At 43.2% G+C, this 18,381-nt stretch overlaps 1 protein-coding gene across 2 annotated transcripts in view; it reads left to right on the top strand.

Annotated features, from left to right (window-relative positions):
• The window catches only part of Lrrc28 (leucine rich repeat containing 28), a 124,158-nt gene that overhangs the window by 93,476 nt on the left and 12,301 nt on the right, over positions 1–18,381 (top strand). For both annotated transcript variants that reach the window (XM_051148705.1, XM_051148704.1), the window contains 3 exons: positions 1,621–1,723; positions 14,278–14,453; positions 16,408–16,567. In XM_051148705.1, the coding sequence (XP_051004662.1) occupies positions 1,621–1,723; positions 14,278–14,453; positions 16,408–16,567 (439 nt within the window). The remainder of the gene's footprint in view (positions 1–1,620; positions 1,724–14,277; positions 14,454–16,407; positions 16,568–18,381) is intronic.

Genomic DNA, 18,381 nt, shown 5'->3' with positions numbered 1-18,381 from the left:
CTCTTTGTTGTCTTCATTGCTACCTCTGAGTGACAGGTGGCTTCTGCCTCATCCAGAAGCTGCAGAAGAGTCACTCGTTCCCATATATGCCTGGCTCCTCTCTAGGCAGACTCTTACCCGATGCCTAGCCACCTCCACTATCCACCCCTCATCACCTACCACGAGTCACCATCACAGGGCGATGAGAATCTTGATGTTCGGAATGCCTAAGGAGAACAAGTGTTCAGTGACAGCTTTCAAAGCAAATAGATTGGGACAGCTCCAGACACAATGAGGGCAAATAGAAATCGGGACACTTGAGTAGCAGGGTAAAGGTCAGTAGGGTTAGGGTCAGTGGATAGGAAACAGCTAAGAGGGTAAAGAGGCTCCTGACCTAACAGTATTCTTCCTGCAGTGAGCCAGCCTGATCAGAAATCCCCTAGGAGATGACAGAGGATGAGCTTGAGAATCAGCAGACAGGAAGGGGTAGTTCTTGCTAAACTGACTGAGCAGGGCTCATCATTAAAATTGGATTTTACAAGGAAGTACACAGAGGGACGTAACAGAAAGTTCAAGAGCTTCACTAAAGTTCAGCCAAGCAAAGAATCTTTGTCAAAGGGCAGAAGTAGGTACTGGGGCAAAGACTTACTAGGTAAATGCTTGTACAAACCGGGGAGCTGACAGATTCCCAACACTCACACAAAAAGCAAGGCATGGTTCTATAAGCAAGTCTAAGTGCTAGGGGAAGACAGAGACTCTGGCCATCCATTGTAGCCCAGTTGGTGAGTGCTAGGTTCAGTTCAGTGAGAGACCACACACACACACACACACACACACACACACACACACACACACACACACACACTGCTTAAAAGCACTGGCTGTTCTTTCAGAGGATACAAATTCAATTCTCAGCACCCATATGGTGAGTCATAAACATCACAATTCCAGTTCTTGGGGCTCCAACGCCCTCTTCAGACCTCTGCAGTCATTGCTCATGTACTACACAGACATGCATTCAGGATCACACACATACATGTAAAAGTAAAATCAAGGGTTTGGTTGGTTGGTTTTTGCTTTTTTGAGACAGTGTTTCTCTGTGTAGCCCTGGCTGTTGTGGAACTCTAGACCAGGCTGGCCTTTAAGTAATAGAGATCTATCTGCCTCTACATTCCAAATGCTGGAATTAAAGGCATGCGCCACCACTTTCCAACGTAAAATCGAGTTTTAAGAAGGAATGGATACAAAATAGGTGTTTGTTTAGGTTGACCTGTCACCTTACTTTGTATAACATTTTCTGTGGACCCAAAGGAGAAAATGGAGGTCCTATAACAAGACAATTGAAATTGTCTATAAAATGTCAAGAAGTCTTATGTGAGAAGAAACTAAATATTCTGCTGCTGATAATTTCATCTTCCAGTTTAAAAATCAAAGTTTAGGTTAAGTAAGTTTTCTACACTATGTTTTCTAACACAAAAGCCAATGTTACAACTGCCATAAGTTTACACTCAGAATCAAGCATTCATTTTTTTCTTCCATAATAGAAATTTGGTGTTAATTATGATGTCATGCATTACATTTTGTATTTCATACCATTGGCTCATTCCTAAAGGAATTACAGCACTGTTCCCTCTCCTCCAGATCTAGGTCGCTCTCGAGAACTGCAGTACGTGTATGTGGATAACAACATCCACCTGAAAGGCCTGCCATCGTATCTCTACAACAAAGTCATCGGCTGCAGTGGGTAAGGCTGGCTTTGCAGTTCGGATTTCAAAGTAGATGAGCTAGTTTTGCTAAGTCTACTTAATTTTATCTTTGTCCTTAATATGCTAAGCCAAATATCTTTATGAACTAAGACTATCAGGCAAACAGTTTAGAATATTGTCTTTTGAGTTCAGCTGTTGGGATGTGTGCAGTCAGTGCTAACTTTCCAGTCTAAGGAAAAGTGTGAGAGCGTGTGTTTTATCTTTTCTTTTTCACCATAGACATAGCTCTACTTCTGTCTCTGTTGACAGAATTGGGTATATTTAAGCCTAGAGCATGAAGATTCGTGTATGACCCCATTGCCACACATACCATTATAAACTCTAGAAAGGAGAGGAATTGGCATTAAGTGAAACAATTATCTTCCGTGGACCGTGATTGCAAAGACCATTTGCTGTAGTGTTTGCCTTTCATCTAAGATTGTTACCAATTGTACGTAGAATTCAGCAGCAGACCTAGTCTCTTCTTATGAATCATGAGTCGGGCCACCAAGCAGATGTTTCAGTCAGAGCAACAATAATCCCCTTCTCAAGCGCTTTCAGGAAGGTGGCCTCAGCCTCCCTGTATGGGACAGCACAAGCACCTGAAATGAAGTGTTTCCGTGTGGTGTGAGGTGAAAGAACTGCCATACTCCCAGCTTACTTCCCCACCTCAGCAGCTAAAGGGACACCTCTGAGATGACGTAACTAACACATCTGACTCCTTCTCACTCCCAGCCAGCTGCACAGCCTGACTCACACTCTCTGTAGCTCAGTGAGAAGATAGGCGGTGATACTGAACACAGAGAGGACAGCTGTTTCTGTGTTGGCCCAGCTCCAGGGAATGGGTAGTGAGTGCTGATTGCTCCAGAGACAGCCATCCTAGGAACCATGCCATTCCCTTAGGAAGAAGGCACATTTGTTATCATGGGAAGCCTAGATGAACTCAGCCTGCTCAGGCTGATGAAATCAAAACCTTCTTGAAGCAGGAACAATAGATCGTGTTACAGGTTTTAGCTGAGTGGCTTTTCTACAGCTGACTTTGCCACAGTTGTGACACCATATAGCCAAATTCTAGTGAGTTCTTAAAGGGCTTTATTATAGCCTGACCTCAGTCCTTAGTACAGAAGATGTAAGCAAGCTCCAGCCCTGACCCCCACAGGCTGCACTGAAAGGTCAGTTAGGGAATAGTTGTTGTTTAGATAGCCATTACTGACTTCCAGAATCTTCTGTTTGAGATGACTAGAGAATGTTTTTCATCTTTGAGTTTGTACCAACAGCAATGGTAGTGGATTTTAGGGAAATGCAAACCTTTGGAGAAATAATTAGGAAAAAGATACATGAAGTGTCGGTTAGTGGTCAGTGCTTTCTTCATATTGTTAGGCGCTTACCTCATTGATAGCAATAGGACATACATAACACCCAGTATTGAAGTGTGTGCGGTCCAGCTTGTGAATACACTGTGCTCCACTTCAGTCTGTTGGCGTAATACAAAACTTAGAGTGTTCTGGTCATTAGATCCCTAAGCCACTTGTCCTTTGTAGGTCATTCGGCCTAATTTATGTCTAAAAATGATACTGCTATGAGTAGTATTTAAATGGCAGAGCATTCCCAAAATTCTAGGGGTGCTGTAGAGAGGTGTAACTTTTCCTTCTTTTTTCTACCCAGAATAAAACAAAAGCCAAGGTACCCATTCCCAGCCAGAGTCCTGCTCTTTCCTGCCTTTCTGTAGGAGAGGGGAGGAAAGACACAGAGAAGGTCCTGATGGAAGGAAAGGTGTGCATGCCTGTGAGGTCTAGCAAGAGAGCTTGTTTGAACAGGAATGTGGGTAACATGTTCATCTGTTGGGTGTTTAGTGGGCAAATTCCATCAAATACCACGATGAGCAAAGTGACCCAGTGCCAGCCCTGATGGCCCTGACGTGCAGCTGGGGATCAGGGAACAACTGTTACAGAAAGGCCCTGTGCAAGATGCTGTATGAACTGACACAGGCTCTGTTCACTTGGTCCTTCACTCTCGCACATGTTGCTTCCAGCTGCCTTGTGGGCTGAGATACAAAAGCACAGCAGCTCTGCTCAGCTGCACCAGCAGTACAGAGTGACACAGTCTTAGGGACCCATAGAACTTAATGCAAGAATCTGGTCTATAATATAGGTACATATGTACATATATAGAAATGCTATGTTAGATATTTCATTGATAGTATTTTGCTTATGGTGTGTGTATGTATGTATGTGTGTATGTATGTATGTATGTATATATGTTTGTATATATGTCACAACTCTGGGGGAGAATAGAGAATAGAGTATAAAACATACAAAAAGACATAAAAATATAAACAAAAAATTATTGACAGAAGTTTTAAAAGTCTCATGAAATTAACTTTGATATTTATAGAAATGTGGATAAAGTCAGTCCCTGCTCATTGTGTGTTTTATTTGTTGTTCAAATACTGAGTACCAACTAGCATGTCAGGACTGTGCTAGAAGTGACTAGAAAAACAAAGACTTCAAATGCTTTTTCTGGCAAAAATACAGTACAAATAGTAAGTACTCTGAGAGAGGATGATTGACACCTACAGCATGGACTAACCTCAGTGTCCCAGCTCAGAGTCACCCACTAAATCCTGTAGATTACATGGGTCAGCCATGTTCATGGAAAAAGGAAGGGCCCAGGAGAGCCAAGAAGAAGCCAACTGGCTGCCACCGTGTCACCTCATTCGTGCGCTTTGCCAGCTTCATGAGTGCTGTTTTCTCTGGGGTTGTCTGTCTCTTACTACAGGAATGAGCATGCAGAAAGAGTATGCAGTGCAAGCTAGGGTTTTAGAGGGTGGTGTGTAGCACATTGAGTGTGAGGAGCACTTAGTGGTAAAAGTGGCCCACATGGGGTGTTTGTCCAGAAAGCGGGTGGCGTGAGGAGAAGACAACAAGCTGTGCGTTGATGCTTCTGGCTGGGCCTGGGGGCAGTGTCGTTAAGTGACTGAATGGTTTGGTATGTAGTCACTGAGGGTAATAGAACTGAACCATGGACTAAAAAATCTTTTAGGTAACAGACCAGTTTTAGTTTTTTAATTTCCAATCAGTGAAGGCTATTTGCTAATATATCATAAATAGACTTATTAAGCTATAATACATTTGGAAATTATTTATTTTGAATTAGCATACAAAGAATTGTGTTTCAAGCATAATTTATTTTTTGTTTATCCTCTTCCATTTGCCCCCGGTAGCCCTTTTCCAGGCTCATTTACATGTGCCCCATAGCACTTCTTTCTTTTCCTCTCTGGTAGTCTCTGCTTTTACTGACTGTACCCACATGGCCACGTACACATACACATTGAAAGCTAGGATCCACACGTGAGACAGTGTGCAATACTTGTCTGAGTCTGGGTTTCTTAGGTTAATATAATTTCCAGATCCTCCGTTTTCTGAAAATTTTATATTTTTCATGATCTATTTATCTGTTGATAGAATCTGAGCTGGTTCCATCTTAGCTGTGGAGACTAGAGCAATAAGGATAGATGTGCACATGCCTCTGTGTGGGGATAGTCTGGGGTGCACACCCAGGAGTGTGCCAGCCGAGTCTCATGGCACACGGTCATCAGCATTTGTTGACCTTTGCATTCTTGATGGTAGCCATTCTGACTGGGGTGAAATAGAATCTCAAAGCAGTTTTAATTTGCATTCCCCTGATGGCAAAGGATGCTTTGTGCTTTTTAAAATATTTATTGACCAGCTGGGTGTGGCGCCGCATGCCTTTGATCCCAGTACTGGGGGTGGGGTGTGGTCGGGCAGGCAAAGGCAGGCGATTGTTATGAGTTTGAGGCCAGCCTGGTCTACAAAGTGAGGCCAGGACTGTTAAACAGAGAAACCCTGTCTCCAAAAAACAAAAAAAAAAAAAAAAAAAAAAAAAACCCAACACACACATATACATATATATTATATATAAAATTGTCTGTTCAGTCATTATTTTTGAGGCAAAATCTTACTTATGTAACCCTGGCTGGGCTGGAATTCACTATGTAGACAAGACTAGCCTTGAGTTCATAGAGATCAGCTTGCTTCTGCCTCTTGAGCTTAAAGGCATGGACCACCACACCCAGCTAACCCATTTATTGGTTGGCAGTTTTGTGGAGCGCTTATGTTTAATTTTTGCAGTTCCTCATATAAACTCTGGATATTAACTCCCTGTTAAGTACAGCTAGCTGAGACTCTTACTCTGCAGGCCGCCCGTTCTTCTAATAGTTTCCTTTATTCACAAGCTTTTTTTTTTTTTTTTTTTTATGTAAGAGCTTCCTACATTCAAAACAATATTTGAATATCCAAATCGCACCTCCTTAAGACAGGCCCAGAGCAGCCTAACTGCATCTAACAAAAGTGTTACTTGAGCTGTCATCACTCAAGATAAAATTTATATTTTGACTCCAACAAAGTAAATTACTTGCTGTTTCCCTTAAGCCTTAGAGGAATATAATAAAATCTAGAGTCCCTGCAGTCTAGGCGTTAATGTCTAGGATGCAGTTCAGAATTCTGTGGCATGTAAAGAATGGGATGACTGTGGCCCATTCTCAAGAATAAAAATGAAAAGATGTTTTTGCTACAAGGAAGGGTAAATTGGATGCCTTTGAGACGAGAATTCAAGTCATTTTAAAAGTTTCTCAATATCAATCTCTCTCTCTCTCTGTGTGTGTGTGTGTTTGTGCACACACGTGCATGCGTGTGTGTATCTCTCTCTGTGTGCGCACACACAAGTGCATGTTTCCATAGGCTCAGTGGCATGTGTGTTGTCAGAAGACAACGCTGGTGTCATTCAGCCCTCCCGCTCCAGCCATGGTTGAAGCAGGCTGTCTTTTGCAGCTGTGGGCCAGGCTGGCCAGCCTACAGCTCCTGAGTGGCCTTGTGTCTCCACCTGCCATCTTGCTGTGGAAACACTGAGATCACAGACATGGGCGGCTGCTACACCCAGCTCCTCCACAGTGCTTCTGAGGATTCAAACAGGTTCTCGTGCTTGCACAGCAGACGCGTCACCCACTGAGCCGTCTTTCCAGCCCTGACTTCATCTTTGACATACTGTTAGTTGGAAAAATGAAAGTGAAAATGGATATGAGTTAATTTGCTACATCATATGTTTTGGGGCAAATATGTAGCAAAATTTCAGTGGCAAGGTGACATTGCTATTCATTTAACCTGTTTGAAGCTAAATGATGTGTGACAGCTATGACAATACTGAATTAAAGGGAAGTTGTCTAATAATTATTATAATTATCTAAGCCAGGGATACTAGCATTGAAATTTTTAACAAATTATTAAGGGTTCAACGTACATATATTTTTGTAACCTCTTAGGCATTTACTCTAAAATGTTTTAAATTGTTTGAATTATAGATCAGAACTTTCAGTGTTTAATGATTGCTGGATAATTATCAAGCTTGTTGTGAATGGAAGGACTTTGTGTCTTCCATTCTTTCTTATTGACAGTTTGTTTCATTGCTACTTCCTTTTGTTATTGTTGATTTGCTTTGCTTTGTTTTGTTTGTTTTTTGAGACAAGGTTTCTCTGTGTAGCCCTGGCTGTCTTGGAACTCACTCTATAGATCAGGCTGACCTTGAACTCAGAGACCTACCTGCCTCTGCCTCCCGAGTGCTGGGATTAAAGGTGTGCACCACCACCATTCGGCAACATCACTTCCTTTTTCAGATGTATGATGCTCATTTTTCAAGGCAGTGGCTTTCAGCCTCTTCCATGTACCGACTCTGTGCTCAGTGCAGTACATGGCTATTTCCCATTTCGTGTTTTTGTCTTTCCTTGACTGCCGTGGCTCTAATCTTACTCTGAAGCAGTAATTAATAATAATATTAACAATTTATAATAAAAAGCAAGCTTAGCTATGCACGTAGATTAGAATTTGCTGTGTATCGGACAGTGTGCTCTCGGTTCATTTGTGTTACTGCACAAAATCTTCCCAACAATCCTTGTGAATTATCCCCATTTTAGAAATTGGAGGATGAAGAAAATTGTCTAAGAATCCTAGTAGCAGCCATGTTGTCATCTGCTCTCGGCCTGTGCAGCGGCCATATTGCCTCCTTCTCCTTGTCTCTCTCTCCTTTGCCTAGGCTCTGACCTCTTGGGCTGGGTCTCTTCTGCCAACTCCTCCAGAGTCAAGTTCTATGGAAGCAGCTCAGGGAAGGTGGGCGACAGAGTGGCTGACTCAGTCCTTACATCCTTGCAGCACCTTGCTGCTGCAGCCTGCTATTGAGGGTGAATCATAGGAGGCATTTAATAGATGGATCTTAAATTTACTTCACTTCTTATATCTAGTGGTGAAGAGCAGGGGTGTCTGCTAAAAGAATTATTAAGGAAAAACTAAACTTTGTATAAAATTTAGTTTAGTGTGAGGCTTTTCAATTTAATGTGTCATTGTAATTACAAGGGACAATAAGCGCCTTGAGAAAAGCTGCTTTCAGAGTTCTACCCTTTCGTAGTTAATGGGTTTGGCCTTTGTTCGTGCAGAAACACCCAGGATCAGGCTGGGAAGCAGCAGCTGCTACAGCAGCAGTGCTGTGAAGTAAATATCCATGAATGATGCACTATAATCCCAGCATTCAGAGGCTAAGGCATGGAGGATCATATACTGGAAGCCAGCTTTTTAATATGCTTTCTACCCCACATTTTTATTTTGTATTTTTGCTAGGGTTCTCATTCTTCAGTATGGATGTGAAGTTTGGAAATGCACCCCTCAAGCTATAACTGAGATAAGTCCTGCTCAGGTCAGGGCTATTATATGCTGCCTAAAAATGTCCCTGTGGTGGCCATTCATAATATTGAGTCTCTGAGGTGATCCACAAGGCCACAACGAATGCTGTCAGAGAGATCCACAAATGCCTATCACTAAACACACAAAATGAAAAATAAAGTTTAGATATAGGAATATTATCTTACTACGGGGTTCAGTTCCCACAGTCGTGGAGGCTGACAAGTCCAGGATCTGGAGGGAAGGGCAGAAGTCCAAAGCAGGCTAGAGCCAGCATTCCCCTTTCGGTGGAAAAGCTCTGTCTTTGTTGTTTGGCCTTCACTGAGCACATGAGGTTACTGAGGTTCCAGGGGTGATGTGCTTTACTCACGGTCTACTATTTTAAATGTTAATCCTGTCTAAAAATACCTTCACAAGGACATCTAGCCTGGTGTTTGACTCAGTACCTGGGCACCATGCCCTTGCCGGGGTGCCATAAAAAATAAGACATTTGCCAAAATTCCACTTGACAGATGGCTGTTATTTTCCTAAGTCATTGTTTCCTTACATGCGGCATCCTCTTCCTGTTGGGTCACCACACACAAAACATTGTAGTACTCAGTCCTCCTAACTCCTCACCCCAAGAACTGTGCACCCCAAAGAGTTCCCCAACAATTGCAGGGGTTTCTATAGTTTGCTTTTCTCTCATGCTCCTTAAATTCTGGAGGGGGAGTATGTGTCTTCTGCTCTTGTTTCTTCCATGCCCATGAAATAGGGGTTTGTTTTGTTTTGCGTTTTTTTGTTTTATTTAGTTTTTGTTTTTTGATAAAATACCTGAATAGAAATAACAATTGAAAGGAACTGTTGGGTTCAGCTTACAGTTTGGAGGGCACACAGTCTGTCATTGCAGGGGAAGCAGAGGCAACGGAATATGAGACAGTGGAGCAGCCAGGGAGCAGCAGAGAGGAGTGCTGCTTTGTCAGCTTGCTCTCTTGGTGCTCCCACATGTACAGGAGGATCTTCCTGCCTCAGCCTGGTCTAGAAATGCCCTTACAGACACACCCAGAGGTGTGCCTCTTAAGTGATCTTATGACCCCCGTCACAATCTTTTATAGTTTACAGCCTTTTCACTGGCTATTAGTTTTATGTGTGTGCCCTGATCAGTCACATTTGGTTTTTATTTTATTTTACTGACTCCTTGCTGGACCCTCACAGGTACAGTGACCTTGTAGCAGTTTACAGTCACTAACAGCTGTCTCAGTGTGCAACTTGAGATGAGTTGAGATTAGGTTTCAGACTCTAAGATGGCCATTACCTTGTATTCCTACTTACAGTGAAGGAAAAGAAAAACAACACGTATTCTAGTTCAAAAGACAAACAGAAAAACCTGTCAGTCAACAGAATGTGGAGGGGTGTCTATCTGATAAAATGGATCTTTGAAAACAACAATCAATATTATACTTCATGTTGAAAGAACTGAATCCCAGGAAAGTATTGGAGATGTCCAGATAAAACTAGTGTAAAGTTCAAGGCGAAGACTAAGCAACTGAGAGGTGCAAAAAAAAAAAAAAAAAAAAAAAAGAGAGAGAGAGAGAGAGAGAGAGAGAGAGAAAGAAAGAAAGTAAGAAAGAAAAGAAAAAGAATTTAAGAAGGAACCTGAAGGCAGGCAGATCGACTGACAGAATCTTCTGTAAAGCAGGGAGATCAGAGCCATGTAGGATAGTGGATTAAACAAATGCAGTGCTAAAATGGATAGGAAAATCCTCAGGCAAATTCAAAAGTGTGTGTTTGGGAACTGAGTGTGGTAGAGATGGCATCCAATTCAGAGGTGAACATTTATCTTATTTTGTAATGCTATAGTTCTATTTTATACTATGGACAAAAAAGAAAACAAAAGAAAGGAAAGAAACAGCACTGATATGTAAAATAATGTAGTAAGGAGAAGAAACTTTAGGACAGCCCTCCTAACAGAATCAGAAGAGTGAGCTGCTGTGCAGGGAATGCTGGGTGCTGTAACAGCACTGGGGAGACTGATAAGTGGGGAAAGGCACCATCTCTAAAGGGATGGGATGGAAATAACTCATTGTGTGTGAAAAGGATTGGCCAATATAAAAGAACTGATCCTTTCAATTCAATTGAACATGAAGCAAACAGTGTGATTGGTAGGTCACAGAAGAGGAAATGTGAATGACCAGTAAATATCCCCAAAGATGATAAACCCAGAAACCATGTTGTCTACTTTCATCAGTCAGATCTACCAGACTGAAGTGATTGAAAAGTTGGTCATGATTATGCAAACAAGTACTATCCTACAATGTTTGGATGGTACAATTTACAAGCTCGTGTTTCCATCTTTGTCTCTGTGGCTAACAATTTCCACTTGGGGAATACTATCTTCGGTAATGAAAATTTCTGTACATAAGGATATGTTACTTTTATTATGATGTCATGTGATAGGGGAGGAAACTGAAAACACTGAGAGGAACATAGTGTGTTCCAATCACACTCTGGACTATTACATGGCTATTTATAAGATTTCTCTAGTTCTGTGTCAATGCTCATGTGAGTTTGTGAACAACAGAACATTACAGTGTTGTGTGATCTCATTTGATTAAGGGGCAGACTGAAAGAGAACTCTACCTCTGCTTTTTTATTCTCGTGAGTGTAAACTAAAAAACACCGAAACAGTATGAGACTAAGAGACTGGAGGTAGGGTTTGGAGATAGAAAAAAATCATCCACTTTTTTCTCCTTTTTTTAAAAAATTGTTTAACTCATGGCAATAAGGTATGTTATTTTTACAATTTAAATTTACAATATTAGATTGTTTTGAAGTAACCCTTTAAAAAAGATTCCTGACAGCCAGGCATAGTAGCCAGTGGCGCATGCCTGTAATCCTAGTATTCGGGAGGCAAAGGCAGGTGGATTTCTGTGAATTTGAGGCCAGCCTGGTCTACAAAATGAGTCCAGGACGGCCAAGGTTACACAGAGAAACCCTGTCTCAGAAAACTAACCTACCAACAACAAAAAGACTCCTGGCTAAAATACCAGAGCTCATAGGATCAGATGAACAAGAGTAGCTCTTTTGAAAGAGAAATCACTAGATGGAATTATTCCAGTCCATCTCATGTTTCCTGCTTCTGAAATGTAATGACACTTCTCTTTAAGACAGATCAGATCCCCAGTCATCAGTAGTTAGAAAATATGAAGTATTTGCATTTACAATTTGCAGAGAAAGCCACTGGCTTCTTACCCAACTAGCCATTCCATGCCTCTACTTATCGCCTGTGTCCAGACCTGCATGCTTCCCTCAGGCCTGTTTCCTTTTGTGTCTGTAGTTGTCTCTCCCTCTTTGTAATCAGTCTCTTCTCTGTCCATGTCACTGGCAATTTGCAAAGAGACATCCAGTAGTCTTCACCATGAAGTAAAAGCCCTCTGATGTCAGCTGGCATTCCTGCCCCCGCCCCCAACCTGGCTCCCTTCCTCCAGCCCCTGGAATGCACACACAGCTCTAGTCTTCAGGCCCTAATACTGTGCATCGTCCACCCCTCACTCTGTGTGGCATTCCAGTCTGTCAGCCTTCATTCCCGTGGAAAGTGAACCCTCTGAAACATTACCCCTCAAGGTCCTGTGGACAGATTCACGCTCCTCCTCCTCCTCCTCCTCTGCCCCCTCCGCTCCTCCCACCCCCAGGATATAGTGCACTGCTGTGTAGCTGTTTTCCAGTGGCATGAAGCAAAGGATACAGCAACTTTTTGTTTGTTTCCGTTTTTTGAGACAGGGTTTCTCTGTGTAGACTTGGTTGTCCTGGACTGTAGGCTCAATTTTCTTAACCAATATATTTTATTAACAACTTAGTGACCGAGCATACATCACTTATAACTCGACTAACCCAAACAATAGGAAATGAGGATTAATAGACACAATAACAAAACTGTAAAGATATCAGTTCTGAGGAATGATTCTCCAGGCATGAGCTGCAGGATTTCTTTTGCTGGAACCTGGGGTAACCAGAACCCAGAACCTCAGCAGGAGCTGGAGCCCCGAAGCCTTCCCTCGAGCGTCTCTCTCTAGGAGCATCTTGAAGTGCAGCAATGAACAGCCAAATCTATCCCAAGTCTCCCAAACGCCCCGCCTCCAGTTCTGGGCTCATTTATATACCTCCTCCCAGAGTCTGTTCACGGGATCTTTTCAGCTGGCAACAATTAAGCTCCTGCACGAGGTGGTTGCTCTTCTAGTGGATTAACCTCACCTGTTCTCTCACGAGACCATTCCAATCCCACACTTGGAATCCTAAAAAACAGGTTTATCTCTCCTTCACTGGACTCCCTTTGTAGACCAGGCTGGCCTCAAACTCACAGAAATCTGCCTGCCTCTGCCTCCCAAGTGCTGGGATTAAAGGCGTGCGCCTCCGATACAGCAACTTTTAATGAACAAAGGAGCCCAGGGCATCTGCCTTCTAGCCCTTTGACCAATGTGTTCTTGCCTTTTCTGGCCAAAGTAAAAAGTATTATCTTAGTAGTTTTTCTAGTTTGTTTTTCTGTTGTTATAATAAAACACTCTGACCAAAAGCAACTTAAGGAGAAAAGGATTTGTCTTATACTTCCCAACCATGTGTCATCACTGAGGGAAGTCAGAGAAGAAACTGAAGCAGACGCCACGAGGGAGTGCTGCTCTTCAGTTGTGTTCCCTCAGGTGACTCTACGCGGTGTCTGTTGACGGCTGAGACTAACTAGGGCAGTAGCACTGGAGAGCGGCCTTTCTTAACACCTTTTGCCATTGGAGAAGAAAGGAACTTAGGCTTTGGGGTACCTAGTAGCCTCAAAGTTAGGGATGTGGCTAGAGCAACCTGCAGCACAAAGAGCAGGAAGTAGAGCATGGCTTGCTCTATTCAGGGGCTGGAGAAAAGGACCCAGGTTGTGGGAGGGTGGGCCATGAGTTAAGGTAACATGCTGGCCTACCGATTTTCCTCCACATTTATACAGAAAGACTCAGTAAAATTACTGTCTGCCACTTTAAATGTATGTCTCTGAGCTTAGCTTTTTCTACACAAAAATGTTAAAAATATTAAACTAGAATATTGTAACTCAACAGAGTACAGAATACCAGCCAAGGGTACCTTGGGGGTGGTGGTGTATACCACAGCATAGATGTGGAGGTCAGAGGACAGCTTCAAACGGCCCCTTCCACCTTGTTCACTGCTCCGTACTCTGCTGGCTGGCCGACACTCTTCTGACAAGTGTCCTGTCTGCATCTCCCATCTTTCAGTAGGGACACACTTGAATCATAGATGGCTGTTTTTTCTATCTGGCTTTTCTGTGCAATCTGGGGATTCAAACTCAGGTGATGAGGCTTGCTTATACAGCAAGCTCTTTACCTACTTAGACATCTCACCAGCCTGGAACCACAGCACTTAGGAGCCAGAAGCAGGGGGATCTCTGCAAGCTCAAGACCAGCCCCAACTATGTAGTGAATGCCCTGTACAGTGAGACTCTGTCTCACAAAAACAAAATCAATTTGGAAGCTTCCAGCAGCATAAACTCAGAGAGTACTAAAGCGGGGAAAGTAAAGCTTGCACAGCAAGCGCTCCAGATGCTCTGAAGGAGGGCTGCTACAGAGGTGGCCTTGCCGGAAGTGCTGCTGCTGCACTCCAGCTGATTCTGTCTCTCTCTAGCCAGGACTGAGTAAGGAGCCTGGGTCAGCTTCAACTTACTTTGAAAGGAGCTGGCAGCTCAGCCACCGTGAACTGTTGTATATGCGTTGTGATTGTCTTGTGACCTGGCCCACAGCCCTGCCTCATGGCTGACACCACTGTGCTGTGTCTTTATGCAGCTGTGGCATCCCCATCCAAGTGACTGAGGTGAGGCTGCTGACCTTTTCGTCTGGGCAGCTGACTGTCTTCCTCCCGGCTGAGGTGAAGGCCATCGGCACAGAGAATGATCGTGTCCTGCCTCTGCAAGAGCAGGCGATGCGATGTCTCTACCACACCTACCACAGGCTTTGGAAAGGTACGTACATGACCCTCTTCTGTCTCAGTCAGGAAACAGATACTTGGCTTTTGTCCTGTGTTTTGGTTTTCATCTTAATTTTTTTTTAACCGTGACAGCATACACATTTCACTAAATTTACCATCTTAACCACGTACGGTTTCCTGGTGGTGAGTACATTAGTGATCGTCCTGTTTTGGCCTCCCTTAAAGTTTGTCCTGTAGGCATATGCACTGTGCAGGCCTGGAACATTCCTTTTAGAAGTTTTAATGTTTTCAACACTGGTTCCTTTGGCACCTCCTACAGACACACAGGAACACTCATTAAAATGCAGTTTTCATTGCAAAGGACTGCAGTTCACAGAGAACTGTAAGTTAGAAAGACCGGTGTGTGGAAAAGTGTGTTTGGTTGAAGTGAAAGGCTGACAGTAGAGAAGCCAAGTCGAATGTCTCCTGCAGAAGAGCTCGGTTTTGCCTTTCTGTCTCCTAGTACCCAACTAATGTAAAAAGAAATATCAAAAGCCTTTGGCATCATTAACAAGGCAGCTCTTAACTACTGAGCCAACCTTACGTCATATGGTTGGGGCGGGGAGTTGTTTGTTTTTGTTAGTTTTTTGCTTTGTTTTGTTTTGTTTTGTTTTTGAGACAGAGTTTCTCTGTGTGATAGCCCTGGCTGTCCTGGAACAATCTTTGTAGACCAGGCTACCCTCAAACTCAGAGATCCACTTTCCTCTGCCTCCCTGAGTGCTAGGATTACAGGCATGCACCACCATGCCTGGCTTATATGGTATGTTTTTAAAGCTAAATGCTATGTTTTTGGAGAGGGGCTGTGGCATTCAACTAAAACAACAAAACCAACATAGCCTTCCAAGAATGTCTACTTAGTCCAAAATTAAGGTGTTTAAAATAATATATTTATTTATAGTGTGTGTGTGTGTGTGTGTGTGTGTGTGTGTGTGTGTGTGTAGGTACACACACTGCACATGTGGAGGTCAGAGTATAACTTGGGAGAGTTAGTGTTCTCTACCCACTATGTGTGTTCCAGAGATCAAACTGAGGTCTTCAGGTTTGACAGCCTTACCTACTAAGCCATATTGCTGGTCTGTAGGCTGGTTTTTGTTGTCGTTTTATCTTTTTTGCTTATCCTGAACAGAAAAATAATTTAGTTATTTGCTTATATATAAAAACCGTATTCTTCGAAGTGAATAGTGATCATCTTGAACAGATACAGAAAGGTTAAAGAGACAGTGTGTGTTTCCTTGCGAAGCTTAGCTGGGAAACTTGAGACTTGGACACCCTTCTCCACTGCGCATTTAACATGAGCGTAAGATAGTGGAAATCTGTGTCAGGCTTGCCCAGGTGGCTGAGAAGGCTGCCTTTCAGCGTGCCTTTGTGTAGCTAAGACGAGGCTGGAGAAGACAGGGTCTGAGGATGAGACAAGGGAAAGCTTGCCTTCCTTATTTCTTGATCATTCTCTTGGACTCCAGCACCTGGCACTTTTCAGTAATTAGCCTTTTCATAACTTAGCCTTCATTGGCGTTTAACTGACCAAGTGCCTGATAGCTTTGGGGGGAACTAGGGGAGCTGGTGAGAGTCTTCAGCCTCACCTTCCTTTAATTCTCTGACTATGAAAGCCTGCGAAGCCCCGCTCTGCATAGACGGATGCCTTTTTGATCCTTGTTCCTAGAGACTATTTGATCTAATTCTTTCCTTGCCTCTGCCTCAGGACAGATTCTAGCTGCTCTTAAAAGAGTGGATTTTCATTTTCATTCTCCTTTAGTATTAAAAATATAAAAACATCTTTCATTTCCTAATAATGTTAGATTTTTATTGAATGCCTATCAGATAACAGAATTTTCAACATGAAGTACTTTTAACTATTTGAACTTATTTGGTAACAAAGAGAAGTATCGAGTGTCTAGTTTAAGGAAATAGGATTTTTCACTCATGTGTCTGATTTTTCTCTTGTGTTCCAGATGTGAACGTTTTGTCTCTAATCTCATTACCCAGAAGTCTCCTGGAGCTGCTGCACTGCCCCCTGGGGCACTGTCACCGGTGTAGTAAGCCCATGTTTACCTTCGTCTATCCCAAGCTCTTCCCCTTGAGAGAGACTCCGATGGCAGGCCTGCACCAGGGGTAATGAAGCCTAAATTGGCACTGGGGTTAACCTGGGCTCGTGATGCAGCATGGGAAAGGGGGGTCGTGCACGGAAGGGGTGCTGGGTCTGCAGCTTAAAGGGGTTAAATCTGTGGTTCTGAACCTATGGGCCTTGACCCCCTGGGGTTTCAAACCACCTTTTCACAGGAGTTACCTAAGACGATCTGAAAACACAGATATTTACAGTACAGTTCATAACAGTAGCAAAATTACAGTTATGAAGTAGCAATGAAATTAATTTTATGGTTGGGGGTCACCACAACATGAAGAACCATATTAAAGGTCACAGCATTAGCAAAGTTGAGAATCACTGGGCTAAATGAATTGTGCTCGTTTTCCTTGCTGCAAGAAAGCCTGCCTGCCCTCCTTAGTTCAGCTTTGGGACATGTACAGAACGCACAGGCACAGGCACAGCTGCGTGTGATGTTTGGAGTAGGTCGTTCTAGCTTGACCCCAGGTGCAAGGAAGGGAGCCTTTTGCATAAGGAGGACTCAGCCCTTGTATTCCCCTGGCATAAGCAAGTATGTGGCCACACTGTGCGCACACATGCACAACTCACTTCTGAGTCTGCCTCTTCCACGGCATTCCCATGCCACCCTCTGTTTCTTGGCAGAATGTCTTGAATTCATGAAGAATGTTCACTAAGTAAAATCCAGAGAAAGACAGACAGTGAAAGGCAGAGCATTGGAAAAGTCCCCTTGTGCCTTGCCTTGGCTTTTCATGGTTGATTTTTTTTTTTTTCCTTCCTCTTTTGAGACAAAGTCTCAAAACAGGGAAAGAACAGTGCTCTCTCTCGCTCTCTCTCTCTCTCTCTTTCTCTCTCTCTCTCTCTCTCTGCTCTACTTCCTCTCTCTACCCCCTCTCTTCTCTCTCTCTCTCTCTCTCTCTCTCTGAGTACCCCTTCCCCCTTTCCTTCTACCCCCCCCCCATGTTTATTTAATAAACTCCCTATCAGACCACATCCAGCTTAAGATTGAATACCTTAAAGATAAGCAAAGGAAAAAGAAGTATGATGCTGTCTTGCTTGTTGGGGCGTTGGGGTGAGGAAGTTTCCAGATGGTGGAAGCGTTTTACTCCTTGTTGATGCCAGCAAGCGTTTCCATTGTGATCATTTTTTGTTTGAGACAGAATCTTGTTATGTAACAGCCCAGGCTGACTGCAAACACAGGAACTTTCTGCTTCTGCCTCCTGAGGGATGATTGCTCACAGGTGTGCACCACCACACCAGCGTTGTTGGGGTCATTTTATAGAGCCCTTCCCAAGGTGCTCTACTCTCCTTTTCTTCCTCTTTTCCTGTCTTTTTGTTTCCCCTCTTTCTTCCCAGCGCTGGGAATAGAGCCTACAGCCTTGTGGGTATCCTAAGCAAGATCACACCTCCCGCCCTGTTTTTGTTTCTTAATCTAAGTAGGATAAGAGATAGAAAGCAAAGACTTTGTACTGAGAACTTGGGCAGTCTGCCAAGCTTCTCTGAGCCTCAAAATGGGACAGAACAGTCTGCATTGTTGGCCATAGTTCTGCTTAGCAAGCGAGGAAGGCAAACCCTGGCATGCGGGAGTTATTCAGCAAATGGAGCTACCTTTTCTGTCTCTGCCTGCTCCTCTCCCAAGCTATGCTTATTTCCCCCTTGCCCTGCATAATCCTTCTGATATGTTTAGGCTCCTGTTTAAGCATTTTTGGTTTTTTGGTTTTTTGGGTTTTTTTTAGTGATTTCTGCATACAGGAAATAAAGCTCTACTCTGAAGCTTTTTAATTTGATGCTTGTTCTTGGGAAAAACAAGCCTCCAATGCAAACT

Source organism: Acomys russatus, chromosome 7, assembly GCF_903995435.1.
Source record: "Acomys russatus chromosome 7, mAcoRus1.1, whole genome shotgun sequence".
Taxonomy (NCBI): domain Eukaryota; kingdom Metazoa; phylum Chordata; class Mammalia; order Rodentia; family Muridae; genus Acomys; species Acomys russatus.
This window is presented reverse-complemented; position numbering and strand designations above follow the sequence as displayed.